The sequence below is a fragment of the Bufo gargarizans genome, chromosome 5, assembly GCF_014858855.1.
Source record: "Bufo gargarizans isolate SCDJY-AF-19 chromosome 5, ASM1485885v1, whole genome shotgun sequence".
NCBI lineage: Eukaryota > Metazoa > Chordata > Amphibia > Anura > Bufonidae > Bufo > Bufo gargarizans.
Genome location: NC_058084.1, coordinates 450965566 through 450990037, shown reverse-complemented (window position 1 = coordinate 450990037; position 24472 = coordinate 450965566). Strand labels below are relative to the sequence as shown.

The 24472-nt window shown below is 43.0% G+C and overlaps 1 protein-coding gene across 1 annotated transcript in view; it reads right to left on the bottom strand.

Annotated features, from left to right (window-relative positions):
- C1QL3 (complement C1q like 3) overlaps positions 1-22353 on the bottom strand; it is a 31044-nt gene extending 8691 nt beyond the window's left edge. Inside the window, exon 1 of the mRNA XM_044295140.1 lies at positions 21760-22353. Coding sequence (XP_044151075.1) covers positions 21760-22353 — 594 coding nt within the window. The remainder of the gene's footprint in view (positions 1-21759) is intronic.
- Between the last annotated feature and the right edge of the window lie 2119 nt (positions 22354-24472).

Genomic DNA, 24472 nt, shown 5'->3' with positions numbered 1-24472 from the left:
CTTACATTTAGACCATTTTCAATGCCTAAAACAGCGGTAGAAGATGATGAATAAGACGGGTCTGCCGCCGTGTCCCTTTCCCCGCTTATGCCACGCCCACTGTTTTAGACCTGGCGTGAGCGTGGAAAAGTCGCAGACTGTGGCACAACTGACCATAGCGCCGCAATCGGCGCCTGAACTACGCCTAATAGGCGTATTTCAGGTTAATAAATGACCCCTCATATGTTTGGTCCATGTCCGATCCATATTTTTTGCAGATTGGATATAGACACATTTATTTCAAAGGGTCAGCAAAAGATGAGTATGGTGTCCGCAACCAGGCGGCCATTCTGCTGTCAGGCAATAGAACATGTCCTATACAAGAATAAGAAATTTCTAGAGGAAATAAAAAAAATTAAAAATGGTGGCATGCACACGCCTGGGCTTCGTGTTTTGCCGTTCCGTGATTTGCAGACCGCAAAATGCATACGGTTGTGTGCATGAGCCCTAATAGTGTGAGTAGCTAGAGAAATACATCTTACATATACATTCACAAACAAGGCCAATTTCTGGTAGTGCGGCCGGAGCAGATATGGCCGGAGCAGACATTTAACAAGTAATTAGGTCTGTTGAAGGAAGGGATCTAGAAAAAATCCAAACAACTCGACCCTTTAATACTAAATTTAGAACGTCTGATAAAAGTATCAGGATTCTGAGGCTTTTTCAAAAACGATCTCATGTTGTGAGCGCACTTTAACATTCCTAGCAGTGTGCAAGTCAAAGTAAGAAGAGAACAGTTCAGAAAAGACTCAGCTGAGATGTATCGGTACCTCCAGCTTTCATCCCCCTCCACGTCTTCTGTGTTACCCACACTGCAAATGGAAGAGTGCGCTCTGTAACTAGGTCACAATTCAGACATGTGCCTTTCATCACTCCTGTCCAATATCAGCGGTTGTGATCAAAACTAAAGAGAACCTGCTGTATTTCCGCAGGTGAGCTGGTAAGTGTGCAACACCCCAGAGGTGCATTACCACCTTTACGCCTCTCTACTATCTCCTCTTGTTGACCTAATGTCATCTGTGCACTTATTTCCAGATCCTGCAAAATGTGTATTCCCATTTCCTTGTTTTGTAACTGTTTAAGTGTAAAATACCTGGTTTACCAGCAGATGGCGGCATACATGGCAGAGCTAGTTTACCTAGAATGGAACCCCTCTTTCCATTCTAGCTCTCTCTAAGAGAGGGAGGAGTTTAGTTAGTTAGGGAGAGTTCGTTTTAGCTTACTCCCTGCTAGGGGAAGGCTGTGTTTAAGCCGGCAGAGCACCTTTAGCTCTGCTGGACAGACAGGTGAAACTCGAAAAATTTGAATATCGTCCAAAGTTCATTTATTTCAGTAATGCAACTTAAAAGGTGAAACTAACATATGAGATAGACTCATTACATGCAAAGCGAGATATTTCAAGCCTTTATTTGTTATAATTTGGATGATTATGGCTTATAGCTTATGAAACCCCAAAGTCACAATCTCAGGTGCCCTTTGCTCAGGGGGTATGGATTAATTAGCTGACTAGAGGGTGACACTTTGAGCCTAGAATATTGAACCTTTTCACAAAACTCTAATTTTAAGCTGCATTAATGCAATTCCTTTTAATTTACATTACTGAAATAAATGGACTTTTGCACGATATTCTAATTTTTTGTGTTTCACCTGCAGAGGCAGACACCTTAAGCCTCTGAAGCCAAGGAGGAAGTTCCCTGGATAAAGTTAGAGACAGACCAGATTGCAAAGTTAAGTTGCAGCATACAGCAGCGAGGAAAGGAAAAGATTCCTATTTAATCCTGTCACCACAGTGGAGCCAGAGAGCAACAGACGTTGCAGAGCCGAGTGTGTTTGCCTGACAGAATTAATGCCAAAACTTGCTGGTGACCAAGAAAAGCTGGAAGATTGTTTCCTGATGAATGTTTATGCAAGTAAAGCTGTTGTTCAAGTCTGGACTCCATTTCTTTCTCCATCTCTTCCACCAATTACCCCTTGATTTGCTTCGCACGACCGCGCCTGGGATTCCATCGTATCCAGGTAGGAGCACCGTGACACATGCAACACCATCAAGAGACATTTCGGCCACCCACCACCACTCTGGCATTCCTACACTGGGTACCACCATATCACTAGAAGGGGCCCTGTGCCCTTGTTTCTTCAATGCAACTGGCGTCATGACAAACACTTTTCTCATCTTAAAGAGATCCCATGGACGTTGACCCCAGTGCGCAGCAAGTAGGCCCTGCTCGTGGATCTGTGTTGTATACAGTGAAAGTTTGTGAACCTTTCTGAAATTTCTATTTTTCTGCATAAATTTGACCTAAAACGACATCAGATTTTTACACAAGGTCTGAAAGTAGATAAAGATAACCAATTCAAACAAATGAGTTAAAAATATTAGACTTGGTCATCTATTTATTGAGGAATATGATCCAATATCACAGGCTTGTAAGTGACAAAAGAATGTGAACCTTTGCTTTCAGTAACTGGTGTGACCTTCTTGTGCAGCAATAACTGCAACAAAATGTTTCCGGTAATTGTTGCTTAGTCCTGCACATTGGCTTGGAGGAATTTTTGCCCATTCCTCTATCCGAAATAGCTTCAACTCAGTGGATTTTCTCCCATGCACTACTCACTTCAGGTCCTTCCACAACATTTCTATTAGATTAAGGTTCAGGCTTTGACTTGGTTATTCTAAAACCTTAGCTTTATTCTTTTTTAGCTATTCTTTGGTAGAACAACTTGTGTGCTTAGAGTTGTCTTACTGCATGGTCCATGTTCTCTTGAGATTCAGATAAAATTTGCCGCCACAATTCATTGTTCCATCAATGATGGCAAGCAGTCATGGCCCAGATGCAGCAAAAACAGTCCTTAGGCTGGGTTCAGACCTGAGCGTTTTACAGCGCGTTCCTACGCGCTGTAAAACGCTTAACAGGCAAGAACCAATGATTCCCTATGGGAATGGTTCTCACCTGAGCGTTTTACAGCGCGTACGATCGCGCTGTAAAACGCCCGACGCCCCAAGAAGTACAGAAGCTTCTTTGGGGCGTCTTGTCCCGCGTTCCCGTACATAGACTTCCGGGAACGCGCGACAATGGGCGTTCGCTTGTTCCGGAGCCGCGATTGTAAACGCGCATAAAGAGCGCTCCATCCCGAACGCTCAGGTCTGAACCCAGCCTAAACCATGCTTCATATGTTTCACATATGGGATGAGGTTTTTATGCTGGAATGCAATGTTTTTCTTTATCCAAAATAAACTTCTCATTTAAACCAAAAAGTTCTGTTTTAGTCTCATCCATCCAAAACTGTTTCCGATATCCCTCTGTCTTTTCCATGTGATCCTAGCAACTGCTGATGGACAGCAGTGTTCTATTTGGGAGATCAGTGGCTTTTTCCTTGCAATCCTGCCATGAGACCATTCTTGCTCAATGTCCTCCTGATCGTAGACTCATGAACATTGTCAATATCTAATGTTAGAAAGGCCTTTATTGCTTAGGCTTGGTTCACATCACTGTTTATCTTTTTGTTCTTCTGATCTGTTCCCCATAGGACACCATGGAGTTTTTTTATTTATTTATTTACATTTTATTTTAAATTCCAAGGTATGACTGATGCTCAAAATAATGGATTTTTTTCTGTTCTTCTGACAAATCAGAAGAACGAAAATCTAAACTGTGATGTGAACTCGGCCGTAGAGGTTACCTTAGGTTCCTTTGTGACCTTGTGGACCACTACACACTTTGCTCTTGGTGTGATTTTTGTTGGTCAACCATTCCTGGGAAGGGTAAAAATAGTCTTGAATTTCCTTCATTTCTACACTGTGGATTGATGAACTTCAAACTCTTTAGAGATGGTTCTATAACCTTTTCCAACCTGATGAGCATCAATAACTCTTCTTCTGAGGTGTCATAATACACTACAAACATGTGAAGGTCAAACTTTGATAGATCTCTGGTTGTTAAATAAAACTTTTCACACCTCTTTGTGATAACATTGATTGATTTGATCGATAAGTTTGTCACTTTATAGATATGTGATATTAGATCATTTTCCTCAACTCATTTGACTAATTTGTTTGATATTGTTATCTTCGTCTACTTTTAGGACTTGTGTTAAAATCTGATGTAGTTTTGGGTCAAATTTATGTAGAAATATAGAAAAATCTAAAGGGTTCATAAACTTTCAAAAACCACTGTAGATCTTTGGGCCTGTACTGCACCTCCATGTCTTTACAATCCTGCAGAATGCTGAGGGACAAATTTACTAATCCTGTAAAATCCTTGCACCAAATGGATGAAATTATACTGAAAGCCCATCCACCATTTATGCAGTGTATGTGCACATCCATTACAGAGAAATTCAATTAAGAATAAAAAGAATAAAACTGAGTGGCTCCAAAGTCATACATGCACATCATTTCTACATAAGTTCCAGAGACAGCCGAGTACATTTCTGGCTATTTCCAGAACTGAACTGGAGATGAATGGAGCTGCCTCATTTCAGGGGGCTCCAAGGGGCACAGGGTCTCTGTTCTTGTGATCTGTGGTGGCCCCATCTAAAAGTTATCCCCTATCCTTCGATTTCCTCTATTGAATGGACACCATGTGCAACTATAAATCTGCAGCAGATATCTTCAGATTTCAGCCATGGATTCCATGGTGGACTTTTCCAACAGAAAAATCGACCACGTGACGATACCCTTAGAGACCCATTATTCTGCCAGATTTTGGGTCCACTGGAGGGTCCTCTAGGATTAAGAATGCGAATTTATGAATGGTGACTGCAACCAGGGATGAGCGAATTTCATATTTTGAAATTCGTTTTCGGTTTGTGTTGTGGTATTTTCTTAATTGCATTATGGATTCCGTTACCACGGACTATACTGCAATTCCATGACAGCATACATAACGGAATGCCATTAGAGGCACTCCGTTATTCATTTAATCATAATAGATGTCTATGGCCTGCATAACGGATCCGTCCGGTTTCCGTTATGCTGGAATCCTCTCCTGCATAACGTAAACCTGATGGATCCGTTATGCAGGATATAGACTTCTATTATGACGGAATGAATAACGGAATGACTCTAAAGGCATTCCGTTATGCATTCCATCATGGAATTACGTTATGGTCAGTGGTAACGGAATCCATAACGCAATTCAGTAAATACCACAACACGAACCAAAAACGAATTTCAAACTATGAAATTCGCTCATCCCTAACTGCAACCTTTCCACCTCAAATTTAAGACTCAGAAATTTGTGCAGACATTTGTGCTCAGATATTTTCAGGAGTTCAATAGCAGTTGATGGAGAAATATGTACGTGCATCGTATGCTCTACATTCATGGCAGGACCCCGTTCTTTAGGTGGGAGTTGGTCCCACTGGTCGAACCCACACTGTTGGACAAATGACCCAGATGGGAATACTCTTTTAATAATGGAAGACAGAGCTATACTATGTGACCACTAGTCTTGCCATTAGCTGTAAATACAGTGCCCCAGAGAACCACTGAAAGGGTTAACATTTGCTATTAAGGATTAATGTATTTTCACTGTTGTGTAATGTGATTCCAAGAGCTGAAATGGGAAAACAGGTTTGTTATTGTGCCATACTCAGAAGGAGGCTGACTGACCCCGCCCCCTCTGAGGGAGGAGCTGTGTCATTTGATTGCATCAGCCACAGAGTCTCGCCTAAGCATCCAAAGTGTGAGGAGCTGCCTGGATTTGTGCAGTGTGAGGCCTACTACATGCTGAGGACAAGTGCCAGAACCCTGGGCAAAGAAAGCAAAGAATCTTTTATAGACTGTTTAAAATGCATCCAGGTGTAATGGCAACACCCCCGTTGCTCATAAATAATTTTTTCTCAGCAATAAGGACACATATGAAAATGGGACCAACACAGATGTCTTCAGCTGCCAAGGGCACATGTAACAGGTCAGCCAGTGTCATAGGTACAAATCTGATGACAGATGCCCTTTAAAGGGGTTGTTTCATCTCAGACAATGGGGGCATATCACTAGCATATCCACCTCTGGGACTCACACCTCGTAAACGAAGCCGGCAAAGTCCCGGACGGCACACTGCTCATGTGCGGCTGCCCTCCATTCATTTATATGAGGCCCACCGTCGCTGGCTCAGATATTTTGTTGGCCTGATAAAAATGAATGGGAGCGGTGGTCGTGTGCTCCTATTCATTTCTATGGGGATTCCGAAAATAGCCGCTCGGGTATTTTTGGTGAACCAATAGGAAGGCTTGGTGGTGGCCGGACCTAGAACCGCCGCCCTCGAGTTAGGCTTCGCTTTAGAGATAGGTGATATACCCCAATTGTATGAGATGGGAATACCCCTTTAGTAGTATTCCCATAGTATTTTTTTTCAAACCAAGCAGACACTCCAAAAAATAAAAAAAGTACACAAAGTCACATATTGATACATTACCCACTAAGCCATCTGTAGGATTAGTAAATCGGCTCCAGAATGTCCATTAGATTACAGACTAGCTCAATTCATCCTATAGCAACATAGATATTTACCGAGGCTGACTTCCCAGCATGCTCTGTTCTTCTCTTTCCGTAGATATTTTCTGATGTTTCCAAACCTCCATAATTTAGCTTTTCCGTAAATGCGTTAGCATAAGTGTAGGCTATCACTTCCAGCCGGCGTCTGTTATCCTGTAATGGTCATGAAGCGCGGCGGCGCTGTACACTGCGCTGCGCTGAAAGCATCGAGCTTCGTTGCTGTTATTTTATATATTACCAATTCTGCCCTTCATGCATAATAATGAAAATTTTGAGACGCGAACGCGAATTCCTATTTACTCTCACACTAAGAAAACAAAAGTTCTAATTTTGCTGTCTGGAAGGTCATTACATCGCCTGGCAAAGGCTGCAGATATCAGCAAAACGCTTTATACTCCTTCCCAGTAAAAATGCCAGGGAATGATTTTGTGTTTTTTATTGTTTAAGAAATAAATATTATAAGACGTGATTCACCAGCCACTACCGGTAGTGTAGGCACCACAAATCCTTAAAGGGTGCAGATCTATATTAAAGGTTTTCTCTGGTAATTTTATGTCCATCTCCTATCCTTTAGGGTGCATTTAAATTGGGTATCCACAAAACATGGATGCCAGCCGCGTGCATTCTGTATTTTCTGTCCTGCTCTATGATAGAAATGCCTATTCTTGTCTGCAAAATGGACAAGAATAGGACATGTTCTATTTTTGGGCTGTGAAACGGACATCCTGTCTGCATCTTTTGCGGCTCTATTGAAATGAATGGGTCCGCATCCAATCCACAAAATTGAAAAGTCATGTGAATGGGCCCCATCAATATAAAAATCCCCAAGAACCCCTTCATAGGGGCTGAATCTTGGCACCCAACCCCTCTTCCCCCGTCCCTGCTAATCCTAAGGATAGGCCTTCAATACTAAGATCCCTGACAACCCCTTTAAGGACTTTCAATAGGGTATTGTCAGATATAACACTAATGGCTCATCCTTTAAAGGGGTTGTCCAACCTTTTGACCTTTTTTTTATACCTGCTCCTTAACTCTCCATTCTGCGATCATCCTGTTTCCGGTTCTGTAAACTTCTGGATGGACAGGGTCACGTGCTTCACTGCCACAAATGATTGGCCTTAGCAATAACGTACGCCTAAGCGGCACGGGATCAAGCTGTGGTGTGACCACTGAGGCCAGTCATCGGCTGCAGCTGTGCAAGTGAACCTGTCTGGAAGCTTACAGTCTGAGGACTGGAAAATTGCAAAACAGAACCAGGGAGTCAGAATAGAAAAACAGGGACCAGGTGAGTATGATTTTTTTTTATACTAGGTACAATACGCTGCAGGGGCCAGTAAAAACAGGAATAAGGCTGGACAACCCCTTTAAAGGCTATGGACACCTTTAAGATGGTTTGTACCTATGTGGTTACCTTGAGCCAAAGAAGATGCACTACACAATTACAGGTTGTAATCTTCATGTCTTCATTCATTTATTTTCAGCCCTCTTGATATTAAGTTTACAATCTGCTTTTAGTTTCAGACTTTTTAACATGTGGACATGTCCCTCCCAGGACTACATGCTGGATCTGTGTGTCTAGGATGCTTCTGCCTCCACCCTTCAAACTGCCTTATCCATGTTTTCATTCCCATCTACAGTCTGTGTGAGTTATCCTCCTTGGATCCTCTCCACCTGCTTCAAATTTTGATGTGCTGTGTACCACCTTCCCCCCCCTCCTTGCCGCTATCTCTAACATAGAGAGAAGGGAGGGGGAGAGCAGAGAGAACTAGTCTTCAATCAAATCATTGGTGGCATAAATATTAATCGCACAACAGGACCACAATGGTGCAAAAACGTTGATACCCCAACTCGACTCGAATTCTAACAAATGTGCTTTTGACCATGAATCATTTATGTATGCACTATAATGTGAAGTATTTTTGATAAAGAATCATAAAGAAGAAGCTTATTTGTTTTTTGGTGGGTTTGTTACTCAGAGAAGAGAGAACCATCAGAAACACGAGCTGAGATCTAACTGATTTCAGCAGCACCAATAGCTAGGTGAAGGAATTACACACACTTTACAGAAGCAAAATGGTAGGAAACCTTTCGTACAGGCCTAATAAATGCTTAGCTTTGCATTTAGGAAGCAACTGGACAATAATAAATCAGTGCAAAGGTACCCATAGCCTTTAAAATAAAAGTGTTATCTGAGAGTAGTCAGACACCCAGTACCACCACCAATCAACACAAGTGTGGGGCATCTCGGCTCACCTTTACAAGAGCACCAGGAGTTGGACCCTGACAGATTTCACATTGATGGGATATTATTAGCACAGGCTATTAATGTTTTCTTCATCCAAGAATGCAATCTTTGACGTGACCCTTTGACCATGTTCGTGACATGTAGCCATCCGAAACCAAAGCTTAGGGTTTAACCTCTGCCCCCTTATCTCTGCTTTGGCCGCTGACAGAGATATCGCATTCACCGTTCTATGCTACAAACATGCTAATAGTTATAGTAAATCTGTTAGAGATTTGGAAAGACTGCAATATGGTCAGAGATTGACTGAAAAATGTCCCGGTCCCTGGTCAATGAAGGTCTCCATGTCCACTGCGATTGGAAGACACAGCCAAATGATAGGATGCAATGGAACTGGGGCCTGGCAATGACATCAGAATGTCAGAGATTGACAAGCAAACATTTTCTAATTTATCATGGTATGCTATGTGTAAAATAATGCTTGGAAATACGTAGGAGCTCTGTATAAGACACTATGGCTTGTGGCTAAGTGCCCAAAATCCAGCAAACCCTGGTAATGGTTCTTGAAGAACTTTGCACACCTGCCACTGGAACCAGAGTTTGGTGGCCAAATGAAAACATACATGAGGTACGGTATATAACAAAGTTTACAAAGGATAACCATCTGGTCTCATGGCAGTACGTAGATTGTCTATAGGTGCAACCCCAGGGAACATATTCTCCAAGATATTCTTCACTAACTGAATTATTAGTAACCATACACACAATGTAAGTATATCAGGGAATCACACATAATGCAATCTGTTAATATATTAGCCACGGTAATTCTAACCCAAGTCAACATTTAGCGTATGTCACCTCATTATGATTGTGGGTGGTTGACCTCCATGACTGCCTCCCCCCTTAACCTTAACCATCAAGGTCTTATCACATACTATAGTAGGAAAATGCCTTTAAGAACACTTGGTAGGATAAAGATAGGATATAGAGAACGACTAGGATTAAACACTCGTATCTCTTCGAAGACACGTCAACAGTAATTCACCATTTGCATCTCCTTAGTCAAAATCCTCCAGACACCTGTATGAAGAGGAGAAACCACATTTACACCAATGACAGACCGGGCAGAGAAATGACTAATTATATAAAAGCATTGCGCAACGTGCTAGAGGCATAACGAAGCTTCAGGGCCACAATACAAAACCTGTAACAGGGGACCTGACCCCTGAGGAACCTCTACACCCCTTAGAACGAATCCTCTGCATTGACCTCCCTGCAATTATCCAGCCACCATAATGAGAATGGTTTACTATATTTTACCAGTAAATGCCAGCGAGGTCGTAACCTCATGTGGACCTTTTTTTGTTTTTGCTTTGCTAGTTTTTGCTCCACTCACCCCACCCTGGGGTTACGGTCGCCTTGAACCTAAAGTAACAGGATCTATGAAGCTGAGGTCATGAGCCTCACACTCGTCCTGGGACTTGTGGTCATAATACAGGTACAGAAATGTGCCTGTATTGAACTCATTGAATTGGCCTAAGACCTCCATTTAGTGGGCAAAAGGGTATGATGAGCCCCATCAACTCAAGCATCTGCAAGCTCCATTGACCCCAACCTTCTGTCTCCAAGTATTGTCTTCTGATATATATCGAAAATCAGAAGATGAAATTTAAAATCTTTTAATACAATGTCATTTTCAGGTCTACAATTTTGAACAAATTTTTTTTTAAAGAATGGTGCGAAACTATAGCCTCGGCATTCTTTAACTGAGAGAACGTAACACAAATCTATTAACATGAGAAGACACACTACAAATGTTTGCTGTGAGCTTCAATCCTGATCCAGCCCTTTGTAGGAGGTTGGGTGGGAAGCTAGGAACCCCCCCAGCTCTGATAATCTAGACTAGAGTTCAGAGAGGAAGGAAGCTGTGCCTTCTTCTCAGACCTCAAGTTTCAGAGACTAACCAATCTCTGTGTGAAGTACAGAAAGAAAGATAAAGGAGAGAGAGAGATAAAGGAGAAAATTGGAGAACTTGGAATCTGCGTGGTCAACCATAAAAGTCAGCAAGGTAATCTGCTACTACAGCCATTCAGACTTTGCTGCAAGTGAGAGACAAGTGAGAGACAGCAATAAGACACCCTTCATACCTGTACATGTGCTGGGCAGATATGCCTTTAAGACCCCACAGTGGACATTACAGCCATTATTGCCAGAGTACTATTTCCAGCCACAGACAACTTTAGCCCAGATTATAGGGTTCATGTAGACTGACCTTCTCAGTGAGGAGAAAGGTAGATTTATCTTAAACCTGCGCCTCGTGTAAAGGTTTAAACTAACGAAAGGGAGATTCATGAAAACTGTCAGGGCTTTACATTTGCACCGTCCTTTTTGAATTACCCTGTATATATTTATAGTTGTTTTTCTGATACAGAGCTCCGCATCCCCTCCATACACAGAGTTATGGCTACCTGCTGCCACAAAAGTCACAACATTTTGGATAAATGGCTCTTTCCGCACTAAACCTTTTGGAGATCTCCCTAAATTGACAGATTAAAATGAAACATTATGTTTTTATTTTTGTTTTTGTTATTAATAAGGCCTCTTTCCCATTTGCTCTAATGATTTCCATTATAGAAGCAGAACAAAAAAAATAAATGAAAGTGACCCAAACGGTGCCAAATAGATCCCATTGACTACAATTTTTGTTCGGCAGCGAGCTGTTTTTTAGTGGAGAAAAAGTCCTGCATGAAGAAATTTTATCTCCCTTGTCTTTGATGGAATCTGCCTTGGAGGCTCCAAATGGAACCTCAGAGACAGGTGTGAACAAGGTAAGATCGTAAATGTTTGACCTAAGGATCCTTGATTTCTCGACCAGTGATTCTGTGTCAGACACATTACAGGGCCCCATCGTCACAGTCCGCCTGCTGCTTTATTAAGCATGGTTCAGACATGTTTTTTTCATATAGGTTATCAGCTTTTTCTTCTCATGTGAATACGTGGATGGATTTATATGTGGGATCTCTATTCATTCACATAATATTGTACAGGGGCTCTAGAAGCCGTCAATACATGCAGGATATAGTAAATAGTATCTGTAGAGGAGAGCAAAACCATGAAAAATACATTATAGCGCCTGCAATTCTTTCTGAACCCAGAACCACTTCATAAAAAATAAAAGGTTGGCAACAGTCCAGAAATTATGGTGAATACATCTGTCTCTTCATACAGCCGAGGCCCATCTATCTATCTGTTATCTATCTCTCCATTGTGTTATGTTCCGGCCCTGTGCTAAAATAAATTAAAAAAAAGTTCCCCCCATCAATCTTGCACTCAGCCCCCCCTTAAAACAAATGAAAATGTTTGCAAATTTATTAAAAAGAAAAAACTAAAATTTTGCCTGGACATAAGTACTCAGACCCTTTGCTGTGACACTTGACATTGAGCTCTGGGGTCTCTCTGGATCATCTTTGAGATGTTTCTACAGCTTGATTGGAGTCATATCAGAGCAAAGACCGAGCCATGAGGAGGAAAGAACTGCCTGTAGAGCTCAGAGACAGGATTGTGTGGAGGTACAGATCAGGAGAAGGGAACAAAAACATTTCTGCTGCACTGAAAGCTCCCAAGAGCACAGTGGCCTCCACAATTCCTAAATGGAAGAAGTTTGGAACAACCAGGACACTTCATAGAGCTGGCCGCCCCTCCAAACTAAGTAAAGGGCCTTGGTAAGAGAAGTAACCAAGAACCCAATGGTCACTCTGGCTGAGCTCCAATGATCCTGTGTGCAGATGGGAGAAACTTCCAGAAGCTCAACCATCACTGCAACCTCCACCAATCTGGTCTTTATGGCAGAGTGACCAGAAAGAAGCCTCTCCTCACTAAAAGACATGTAAAAGCCCATCTGGAGTCTGCAAAAAGCACCTACAGGACTGTGAGAACCAAGATTCTCTGGTCTGATAAAAACCAAGACTGACTGTTTTGGCCTCAAGTCTAAGCGGCATGTCTGGAGGAAACCAGGTACTGCCTATCACCTGCTCAATAACATCCTTACAGTGAAGCATGGTGGTGGCAGCAGGAAGACTGGTCAGGGATGAGAAGAACTGAATAAAGCAAAGTACAGAGATATTCTTAATGAAAACCTGATCCAGAGTGCTGTGGACCTCAGACTGGGCTGAAGGTTCACCTTCCAACAATGATCCTGAGCACACAGCTAAGACAACACTGGAGCGGCTTAGGTGCAACTCTGTGAATGTCCATGAGTGGCCCAGCCAGAGCCCCGAACCCAATCGAACATCTTTGTGTAGATCTAAAAATGGATGTCCACCAATGGTCCCCATCCAACCTGACAGAGCTTGAGAGGATCTACGAGAAGAACGGCAAAAAATCCCCAAATTCCAGATGTGCCAATCTTGTGGCATCATCCCCAAGAAGACTGGAAGCTGTCATCACTGCCAACTAAGTCCTGAGTAAAGGGTCTGAATACTTATGTCAATGCAAGATTTCAGTTTGTCCTTTAAAATAAACCCTGATAGGGTTGATCCTACTGGTTAACATAATTCCTGTCTTGTGAAAGTCAATGGTGGTGTTCCTGAGAAAAAATACTGTAATTCTTTAAGCAAATAAGGGGTTCAGTGCACCGAGGGGTGTGGCCACACTGGAAACCTGAGGTGCACTGATTGGCTAGGGCCACCCCTCGGTGCACTGGAATGAAAGTCTTTTTTTTCCCCTCTGGAATGCAGTCACCAATATTCACAAGACAGGTATCATTTTAATCCGCAGGGTCAACCCTACCAGGCAGTATGCCTAGTTTCATAGGGTTGACCCTGCTGACAGATGCTCATGTTTGTTTTGTTTGCCCCCAGAACACCGTGTTGCGCTTCTTACAAAACCTAACACCTCCTTCAACCTTCCCCTCGTCCATCCCTTATGGATACACATAATTTACATGTGAATTACCAGTGTTCAGAGTATCCATATGTGAGTCCATTCAGCAGGTGTCCCATCATCCAGGATGCCTCTAGGCGCAGGCCTACTGTGCCTACAGACAGAATCTAAGCTGTAAATGATGAGAGTAAGTCGTCATAGACTCTGTGACCTGTATACATGGACTTAGGGGACACTATACAGTAGGGGACACTATACTGTACATTATGATCATGATAAATGCATCCTACTATCCTCTTATATAACCTCAGAAATAAGTCTATGTGATATCTGATGTGACACTGCAGAGCGGTAATGTAACTCTGCCTATTCCCTCTGATACAATAGACATCTAAGGGCTGAGATCTCGGTTTGCGGCGCTGACTACAAAAACGCTTGTAGCCACTGGGTCACATCATTATTTATACAACCTGGTTTCTGAGAGCTCCGACCTCATCCTGTCTCATCGCCGTCAATCCTGTCCGCACAGCAGCATGTAGTCGTGCCCATTCCCATGCAGTGTTGTAGGCAAAAATAGTCATTTTATTCCCGTTTTTTTTAAAAAATAAATAAATAAAAAGATTTAGCAGAGCTGGGTTTGTCATTTGGCACTCATGATCTATTGTTTTGCATAGGTCCCCAGGTAAACAAACCACAATGACAGGTTCAGCTCTGCTACATCTGTATTAGGTTCACCTTAAAATCTTGCGCTAACAGTGTGGCATATTAACACTATAGCTGCTGAATTCTATTGATGCAATTAGAACACAACGAGATCGATACACTTGCGTCGTGGTGTGCGTTCATCTATGATAATATCTATAGTATAGTAGAGCTCGATACGGAATAACACTAATTACCGGGTTTCATTAAACAATCGATTATCTTAAGTTACTATGGCAATAGTTATTATTCTACCGTAAAACGTGATGCCATATAGTGGCAAGTGGAGTCTGTATATTCAAGTCCTGTCTTCTCTGGGCTCAACCCACACCCGGCTGGGGACCAATGAAGATGCATTTTCTACAGAGAGCAGCGGAATAAGGTGTCACCATATGTCAAATGATATATAGTATGTCATCGCTAAGTAAAATGCCGATCACTGATGTACTTCCATGCTATGCATAGGTCTGTAGTAGCGCTGCATATGGCAGTATTTTACATAGCCACAACATACAGTGACAATTATCATTATCCAGAGCAACAACATATAGCTTTGATAATTCTATATGGCGGTGACATACACAAACAATAATTATATATGGTGGTGACATATACGAACAATAATACTATATGGCGGTGACATATACGAACAATAATTCTATATGGCAGTGACATATATGAACAATAATACTATATGGCAGTGACATATACGAACAATAATTCTATATGGCGGTGACATATATGAACAATAATTCTATATGGCAGTGACATATACGAACAATAATTCTATATGGCAGTGACATATACGAACAATAATACTATATGGCAGTGACATATATGAACAATAATACTATATGGCAGTGACATATATAAACAATAATACTATATGGCGGTGACATATACGAACAATAATTCTATATGGCGGTGACATATAGCAACAGTAATTCTATATAGCAGTGACATATAGCAACGATAATTCTATATGGCGATGATATATGCAAGCAATAATTCTATATGGTGGTGACATATAGCAACAGTAATTCTATATGGCGGTGACATATACAAACAATAATTCTATATGGCGGTGACGCATAGCCACAGTAATTCTATATGGTGGTGACATATATGAACAATAATATTATATGGCAGTGAAATATAGCAACAGTAATTCTATATGGCGGTCTTTAAGCGACGACATATAGTAGCAATTATTATTCTATAATCTATGTAGTGACAACATATAGCAACGATTATTCTCCTATATAGTAATGAGACAAATGGCAACAATTATTACTCTATACACTTTTAATTAATATTCTATATGGCAGCAACATATAGCAGACATTATTATTATATATAGCGATGGGATATAGCCATTATTATTTTACCTGGCGACGACATATAGCAACGATTATAATTCTACATGTCGACATGTAGCAAGAATGATCCTATATGAAGATGACATATAGCAATGATTATTATTCTATATGACGATGACATATCAGGACAAATATTCTATATAGCGACGACCTATGGCAACAATTATTATTCTACATAGCAAGAACACACAACAATGATTATTGTTGTATAAAGCCCCGACATATAGTAAGGATTATCATATATAGTTGCTATTACGGTACTATATAGCTCAGATTATTAGTCTACATACCGCCATGTAGCCGGGATTATTATACCACACATCGCAACCTATAGCTAAGATTATTAACGTTCTGCATAGCGACGACATATAGCAGTGATTATCATACGTCACCGCAATGACGTTACAACGATTTTTATTCTACGTGGTGACGACATGCAGCAGCAATTAGTATTCTGCAAAGCGACGACATATGGAAGCAACATATTCCACCGCTCTGTATGGAGACTGCATTCTTATTGGTCCCCGGTGAGGTGGGGGAGGAACCAAGAGAAAACATGCGGAGAACATACAGTCTCCGTGCTATACGTCCCGTCCAGGTAAACCCAATGGCTTCTTATTATCTCTGCAACTCATTACATCACATCGCACTGCCGGTGAATCTACCACATTACCATGGTGTACGGCACATATTACGCAGCCTGAATGAGCTGAGTGACAAATTCAGCTCTGCTGCATTTGTAATAACACACACACAAAAAAAAAAGCTGAGTCCTATTTTTTACCCAAAGATTGAAGCAGATTCTACTGAAATTGTACAATTTGGAGGCAGAATAAAAAAGCAGGCACTGATTTTGCTGCTTTTCTATAAAGATGTATCATTGATGAGTTCAAGTGTAGCAGTGCTAAATTGGCCTGGAGTAGCAGTATTGAGCTTGTCTGGTATGGCAGTTCTAATTTTTATGATGTAGCAGTGCTGAGTTTATTTGGAGTAAAAATGCCGAGTTTGTCAAGTGTAACAGTACTGGGTTTGTCCGATGGACTAGCGCTGAGTTTGTCATGCAGCACAAGTTGTTAATTCAAAATGGGTGAATGCATCATATGTGGTTTTACACAGGACTATAGATAGGAATATGTATGATACAGCAGTAAACTGAGCCATAGTGCATGAGATGCCAAATTATAAATTCAGCTCTGCTACATCTCTCGCCACAATTTTTCCCCTTCATTTTTAAAGGGAACCTGTTACATTAAACATGGTGTCTGAGCTGCAAACAGCAGGTTATAGAGCAGGAGGAGCTGAGCAGATTGATGTATAGTTTTATGGGAAAAGATTCAGTGAAACTTGTATTTTATACATTTATATCTCTGCTCATTCTGGGCTGTGAAGTCCGGGAGGCGGTCCTATCAGTGATTGACAGGGGGCGGTCCTATCAGTGATTGACAGCCTTCCCTCTATGACTGTGTATACAGAGAGAGCTGTCAATCACTGATAGGTCCGCCTCCTGTCAATCACTGATAGGACCGCCTCCTGGACTTCACAGCCCAGAATGAGCAGAGATATAAATGTATAAAATACAAGTTTCACTGAATCTTCTCCCATAAATCTATACATCACTCTGCTCAGCTCCTCCTGCTCTGTAACCTGCTGCCTGCAGGTTATTTCGCATTTTCATGGTGATGGGTTCCCTTTAAGCCTTTTTACACCCCTCCCTCACCCTAAGGCCCCCTTTACACGAGCAAGTTTTCCGCGCGGGTGCGATGCGTGGCGTGAATGCACAGCACCCGCACTGAATCCTGACCCATTCATTTCAATGGGTCTGTGTATATGAGCGTTGCTTTTCACGTATCAGTTCTGCGTTGCGTGAAAATCGCAGCATGTTCTATATTCTGTGTTTTTCACGCAGCCCTGGCCCCATAGAAGTGAATGGGGCTTCAGTCAAAAACGCATTGCATCCGCAAGCACTGACGGTTGCTAGGAGATGTTGTTTGCAAACCTTCACGCTCATGAAAAACGCATCAAAACGCATTGCACGCGCGCAGGAAAAACTGAACTAAACGCAATCGCAGACAAAACGGACTGAACTTGCTTGCAAAATGGTGTGAGTTTCGCTGAACGCATCCGGACCTAATCCGTATCGTTCGTGTGAAAGGGGCCTAACAGGGGGAGTCCCAGAGCAAAGCAGAAGGACGTTCCTATGTGGTCCCAGCATTTCACATCCTCAGCTCTGAGGACTCTTCATCCCTGACACCCAGCAGCGGCCGATTACACTGCACATAGCCGTCTGCGCTATATCTCACGCGGGATCTGGCCGCACACAGTGTAAATACGGTAGTACTAGAAAACAGACAGCATAAGGGCTCATGCACATGACCGTTGGATGTCTTGCGGTCCCCAATGCACGAGCAACGTCCATGCGGCAGCCGGGACGGTTCGAGGGCCATTCAACTTGAATGGGTCCGTGATCCGTCCGCACCGCGGCCGTGTGCATGAGACCTACGTGTGGACAGCTACACAGCACACAGCTAACAAGTGTGAACCAGATATCGCAACACAGCAGAAATATACAGGGAGATGCTACATTGGTATAGCAGAGAGGAATCTGTAATGTAACCGCATGTGCTGTGTTATTGCTCCGAATAATAATTAGGATTATCTATAGTCATACTGAGATAGTGTGATGTCACATAACTATGTATATAAGATATATCGATGGATAGATAGATAGATAGATAGATAGATAGATAGATAGATAACAGACATATAGATAAATGATGCATGATAGATAATAGATAGATAGATAGATAGATAGATAATAGATAGATAGATAGATAGATAGATAATAGATAGATAATAGATAGATAGATAGATAGATATATAATAGATAGATAGATAGATAATAGATAGATAGATAGATAGATAGATAGATATGAGATAGATGGATAGATAGATAATAGATAGATAGATAGATAATAGATAGACAGACACATGTTAATAACTCCTTGCAGGGCCCTTGTGGGGGTCGATATGAGGGATAACTCCCCCGATGTTGGCGTTAGATGCAGCAGAGCGCAGTGTGTACTGGGTCCTGTGAAATCTCCTCACACACGACACCAATTTGTCTGACTACTGCAGCTCTCAGGGAGACAAATGGCCCTTCTGCCTCTTCTGAAGAAACCAAAGGGAGCTGGATAATGGGCGGCAGACATGGCAGAGAGCAGAGATCAATCTTCCAACATGGAATTACTTACCCAAAACAAGGTGACCTGAAGGACAGGAGCTCCTGATGAAGTCCCCTATCTGCTGATGGCTTCACATCTCCTGACTTATTTCATAAACTTTTCCAACTTTTTTCATGGCTGAAAGACCCCAGAACAGATCATTACTAGGATGGGTAGACGTGAAAGGGTTAACCCGCTGCCATGTTCACCCTCTGTTCCCTCCAAGCTGTGTGCTCTGGAAGTGATAGGGTTAAACATTCCCAAGCCTGTAGACATGAAGAGCTGCTCCTGGACTGGTTGACCTCATCAGAATGCTTCTAATCTTAACTCTTTCCTATCCAGAATAGATTAGTGCCAACATATTCCACGGCGATGTACAGAGAGGTCTCATAAAGTCTAATTTCCCTAGAAAAGTGTTCTCCTAGCACTACAAATCTGAGCATGCCCTGAAATCCATGGCTTTCCGGGAATACTGGGGGCTGTAGCTTTGCACAGCTGGAGAGCCACAGGTTGGTTGCCACAGCTCTACAGTAGGTCACATTCAAAACCAGACATGAGACACTTAAACATCTCAGCAGATTCTTATTATTTTTATTTAGGTGATACCGGCAGGTTTTAGTGGTGGACTTGTGGTTCCATACCTAAAGGATTTCAAGGCATGTTGGGAGTTGTAGTTTTATTAGAGTGCTACAGCCAGTGTTATCCAATTAAAAACCAGAATATCTGGAGGAAACCTAAGAAATCAGGTGGAGAACATACAAACACCATTGCTGAGGTTGACTAGGAACTCACTCCTTACCACCATGGTATGCTGAGGGTTGTAGTGTCAGCTCAGCTGGATAACCACTGCACTACAGCCTACAGCAGGGATGCTCAACCTGTGGCCCTCCAGCTGTTGCAAAACACAACCCCCAGCATGCCTGGACAGCCAACAGCTATTAGGGCATACTGGGAGTTGTAGTTTTGCAACAGCTGGAGGGCCGCAGGTTGAGCATCCCTGCTCTAGAGTAATAAAAAACAACAATGTTCCTAGAATGAGGAGGACAAGAAAGAATATGGAGAACATCCTCAAAATCATGTGCAGAACACACAAACTGGTTGGTTCTGAACTCATTGGTTGTCGCTGCCATTGGATAATGAGGGTTGTGGTGTTATCACAGCTGGATAACCAGTGCACCAGAGCCAAGAGCATCGGAAAAAAAACAACTATGTTTTTAGAATGAAGAAGAAATCAGAGAACACCTCAAAAATCAGGTGGAGAACATACAAACTCCATTCAGAAGATGCCCCTAGTTGGTTATAAATGCCTTGCTTACCACTGCCATGTTATGCTGAGGGTTGTAGTTCTATCACAGCTGAATAACCACTGCACTAGAGCCAAAATTATCTTTAAAAAAACTGGGCTTCTAGAATGAGGAGGAAAAGAGAGAATATGGATAACACCCTAAACATTATGTGGAGAACCTACAAACTCCATTCAGAAGATGCACCTAGTTGGTTATGAACTCATTGCTTGACACTGCCATGGTATGCTGAGGCTTGTAGTTCATCACCGCTGGATAAGCACTGCACTAGAGCCAAAGTTATCTTAAAAAAAAAAATAGGCTTTTAGAATGAGGAGGAAAAGAGAGAATATGGATAACACCATAAAAATCAGGTGGAGAACATTCAAACTCCATTCAGAAGATGCACCTAGTTGGTTATGAACTAGAGCCAAGAGCCTGCAATGAGGATGAAAACTGAGAACCTGGAGAACATCCCCAAAACCATGTGCAGAACATACAAACTCCATGCTGAAGCTGCACATGGTTTGATAAGAGCTCCTGGATCCGATGTCATTACCTTAATGATATTAGTTGGAAAAATAAGAAGCATTGAAAGGACTTTGTGCAAACAACACCTTATGAAATGACAGCAGGTTATATAATTGTGCAGATGCAAAGGATAATTAGGACAATTATGTAAAGTGCATTATGAGTACTGATCATACCCTCTAAATCGCAGTTATGTCACATGCTGAACACCTATCTCCACTGGATCCATTTGATAATGAAATGGACACATACAGTACTGATATAGCAGAGCCGAGTTTGTCATTCAACCCTTTTGGCTCAATGATAGCTGCTATAACATACAGTCATATATAAATGAGTTACAAACTATACCCATCTCTGCTACATCTTTGTCTGAATGGATTCAGCTCCTGCAGGTCTTTAATTGATGTCCTCTGTCTTACATTTTCTTCTATTTATTAAGCAGTAATTTTGCATAACTTTGATCCATTACCAGTAGTGGCTGCTAAATCTACAAATGAGGGTCTACCATTGATGGAGAAATTCTCGCAGTTGCCCACATGCTATAGAGGAGCAATGAACAAACCAGAAATAAGACTGATTCCTCCATCAGGGTCTTCTATGAGGAACTCAGCTATAAATAATACATTTTTAGTTTTTTTTAGTCAGACCTATCACCCATTAGACTAAGGTAGTGCTAGGGACTGAGCTATGGACCGGGGCTTAGAGTTGTAGGGAGCCACAGGTGCTGAGAGTTGTAGGGAGCCACAGGTTGAAGACCACTGCTCTCCACAAACGGGCCACCTAAAAATCTAAGCAGCTTGTGATATCACAAGTACCGAAGCAATACTGGCAAGTCATGGGTGGGCTTGAGGTCTCATAACTGGTTATTGTAAAAAAAGTTGAGTGAATCTGGGTTCACAGTACATGCATCGAATTGCAAACTAACCCTGGTGTTCCCTCAGGCAAACCTTCCTACCCAAATCCCACCCAAGGTTCTCACCTGGTTGTTCTTGCAGAGATCTGCCCACATGCTGGTGCCATCTCCACCCCTCATCAGGACATGGTAGGTGAAGAAATAAATGCCAGGGATGGAGCAGGTGAATTTGCCGGTGGTTGGGTCGTAATGATTGCCCAAGTTGGTGACCACATCGTCAAACTTAAGCAGCTCATAGCCTTCATGTTGCCTCTTGAGCCCGGCATAGAAGGCGATCTTGGGTACTGTGCTGTAGGTAGCGGCGCTGATAGCCCCAGCAGCATTTAGCCCAGGAGCTCCAGGAGGACCTGGAAGACCAAGTCTTCCCGGCTCCCCTTTCTCTCCTGGAGGTCCCATTGGTCCAGGAGGTCCTGGTTCACCCGGAGGTCCCCTAGGACCAGCCTTTCCTGGTCGCCCAGGTTCTCCTTTGGGTCCTTGGATGAAGGTGGGCAAGGACTGAAGAAGGCTATGATCCCGCACCGTCTCTGCAGTAGCAGTACTGGGGGGCTTGGTCCCATAGGGGTCGCAGACCATGCGGCAGGTGCCCAGCATCTCGTAGTGTGCAGATGTCCCAGCAGAGTTGACAAGAACCGGGATGAGAATGACCAGCAGGAGCACCATGACCACCCCTAGAGCCCCGGCGGCCACCAGCCGCTTTCTGGCCACCAGCCGGCTCAGAGCTGGCCGTTCCTCCTGCCTGCTTTTCGACGAAATCTTGAAGCCTTTCTGAGCACCAACAATGAATGAAAAATAAGATGGACCAAGGGACTGACCGATGAAGTCTACTGAGGACCAGCCTGTGACTAGGACAGTCCTGAACTCAGGAGCTCTCCAAGGTGCCGAACCTCAACTGACTCCAGTTCTGACCAGAGCTGGCCACCGGGTCTCCACTTCTCTTGTCCAACTTTGTCGTCTCTCCTCTGTGTAGTCTCTAGGGGGTTCCAAGAAGGGCAGTCTCTTCTCTGCTTGTCTACAGGACAGTCTCCCTCCTCCCTTGGTGGTCCTAATTAGACTTAATGTACTCTGTTCAGCAGTGTCTCATCCCTCACCTCCTCAGAAGAATGGGAAAAGAAGCTGATGTAAGCATCAAAGGCAATGGTAAGACTTCTCCCACCTCCAAGAACCAGAAACCCACGTGTAGCCCTTCACAGATCTGCACCTCCCAGCTTCCTCTTCTTCTTTAGATTTTCTTAATTGCCATTGACTTTCCCCTTTTTTTTTTTTTTGCAAACTCTTGCAATTGCAATGAACTTTCCTGCTGCTCTTTCTGATAGTTCTCTCTGGTCTTCTTCCTAAGGAGGTGACAGCAGCTGCTCTGAGCTGGAAGGGGGGTCTCCTGCAGATTGATGGTGAGGGTGGAACCCTTAGCTCATTGCCCACTCCAGCTTGAAGCATATCACTGCCTGGCAGCCATGCACAGGGCTTTCCTGTAATCCTCACATTCAAAGAGAGCTCAGAGAACCAGGGATCCAACACCTGTAGATCAAAAGCCTGGCAGCCCCTGTACCCAAATCCAGGGAGATCTCTTTCCTTCATATCTGCTCCTTGGAGATCTGCCTGTATTATGAATGCTTCAGAAGGGAAGCTAGAATGGAAAGCAATGCCTCATTCATACAGAATATAGTTTGCAGCCCACAGTCACAGCTCAGTGCTTCAGTATAGTGGAGCTTTACATCAGCCAAATGCTAAGTAGAAGATCTGCTCCTACCTCCAGCTCCATGCAGCAGGCTCTGTTTTCACAAGAGGGTGGCATGTATTGCACCAGGGTGGTATAGATAAGGCCCCTGGTGCAGAATATATCAGGTATTAACATCATGGGTATAACGTTTTCTGTAAAATGTAAGTATGTGTCACTTATGGCTTTGAAGATTTGTGGAGACTAAGTTCTGGACAAACATCCTATAGATCCAGAATTCTAGAGAGAAGTCGCATTTAGCCCAATGGGAATATGGAAGGCGCAAAAGGGCGCTCCATGGTGTAAAATTCATTTTTACGGTATGTAAACAGTTAAAGGGGTTATTCCTTGAACAATAAAAAAAAAATGAAAATCTAGTAGATGACAACCTCTTTCTAACAAAGCTTAGAACCAGCCCTGCACCTCACATGGATCCAGAGACCTCCCCATTCATTGCCCCAGTTGCTCTGCTAGATTGATTTCAAGCTGTCAGCTCAGGGGAGCGTGCCCTAACTCAGAGGGCATTTCCTTTCTGCTGCAGATGGTGGCAGTTGAAGGATGGAAATGAGCATGTGCTTCCGGCTCAGTGATCAGGACAAGAGAAATTAGAAAAAGAGTAAACAGCAGGTGGCGCCATAGAGATTAATTTCAGTGACTAAGGCCTCCTTCACACTTGCGTTGTCCGGATCCGTCGTGTACTCCATTTGCCGGAATTACACGCCGGATCCGGAAAAACGCAAGTGTACTGAAAGCATTTGAAGACGGATCCGTCTTCAAAACGCGTTCAGTGTTACTGTGGCAGCCAGGACGCTATTAAAGTCCTGGTTGCCATTGTAGTAGTGGGGAGCGCGGGAGCGGTATACTTACCGTCCGTGCGGCTCCCGGGGCGCTCCAGAGTGACGTCAGGGCGCCCCATGCGGATGGTGTCCATGCGATCACGTCATCCATGCGCGTGGGGCGCCCTGACGTCACTCTGGAGCGCCCCGGGAGCCGCACGGATGGTAAGTATGCTGCTCCCCCGCTCCCCGCTACACTTTACCATGGCTGCCAGGACTTTAGCGTCCC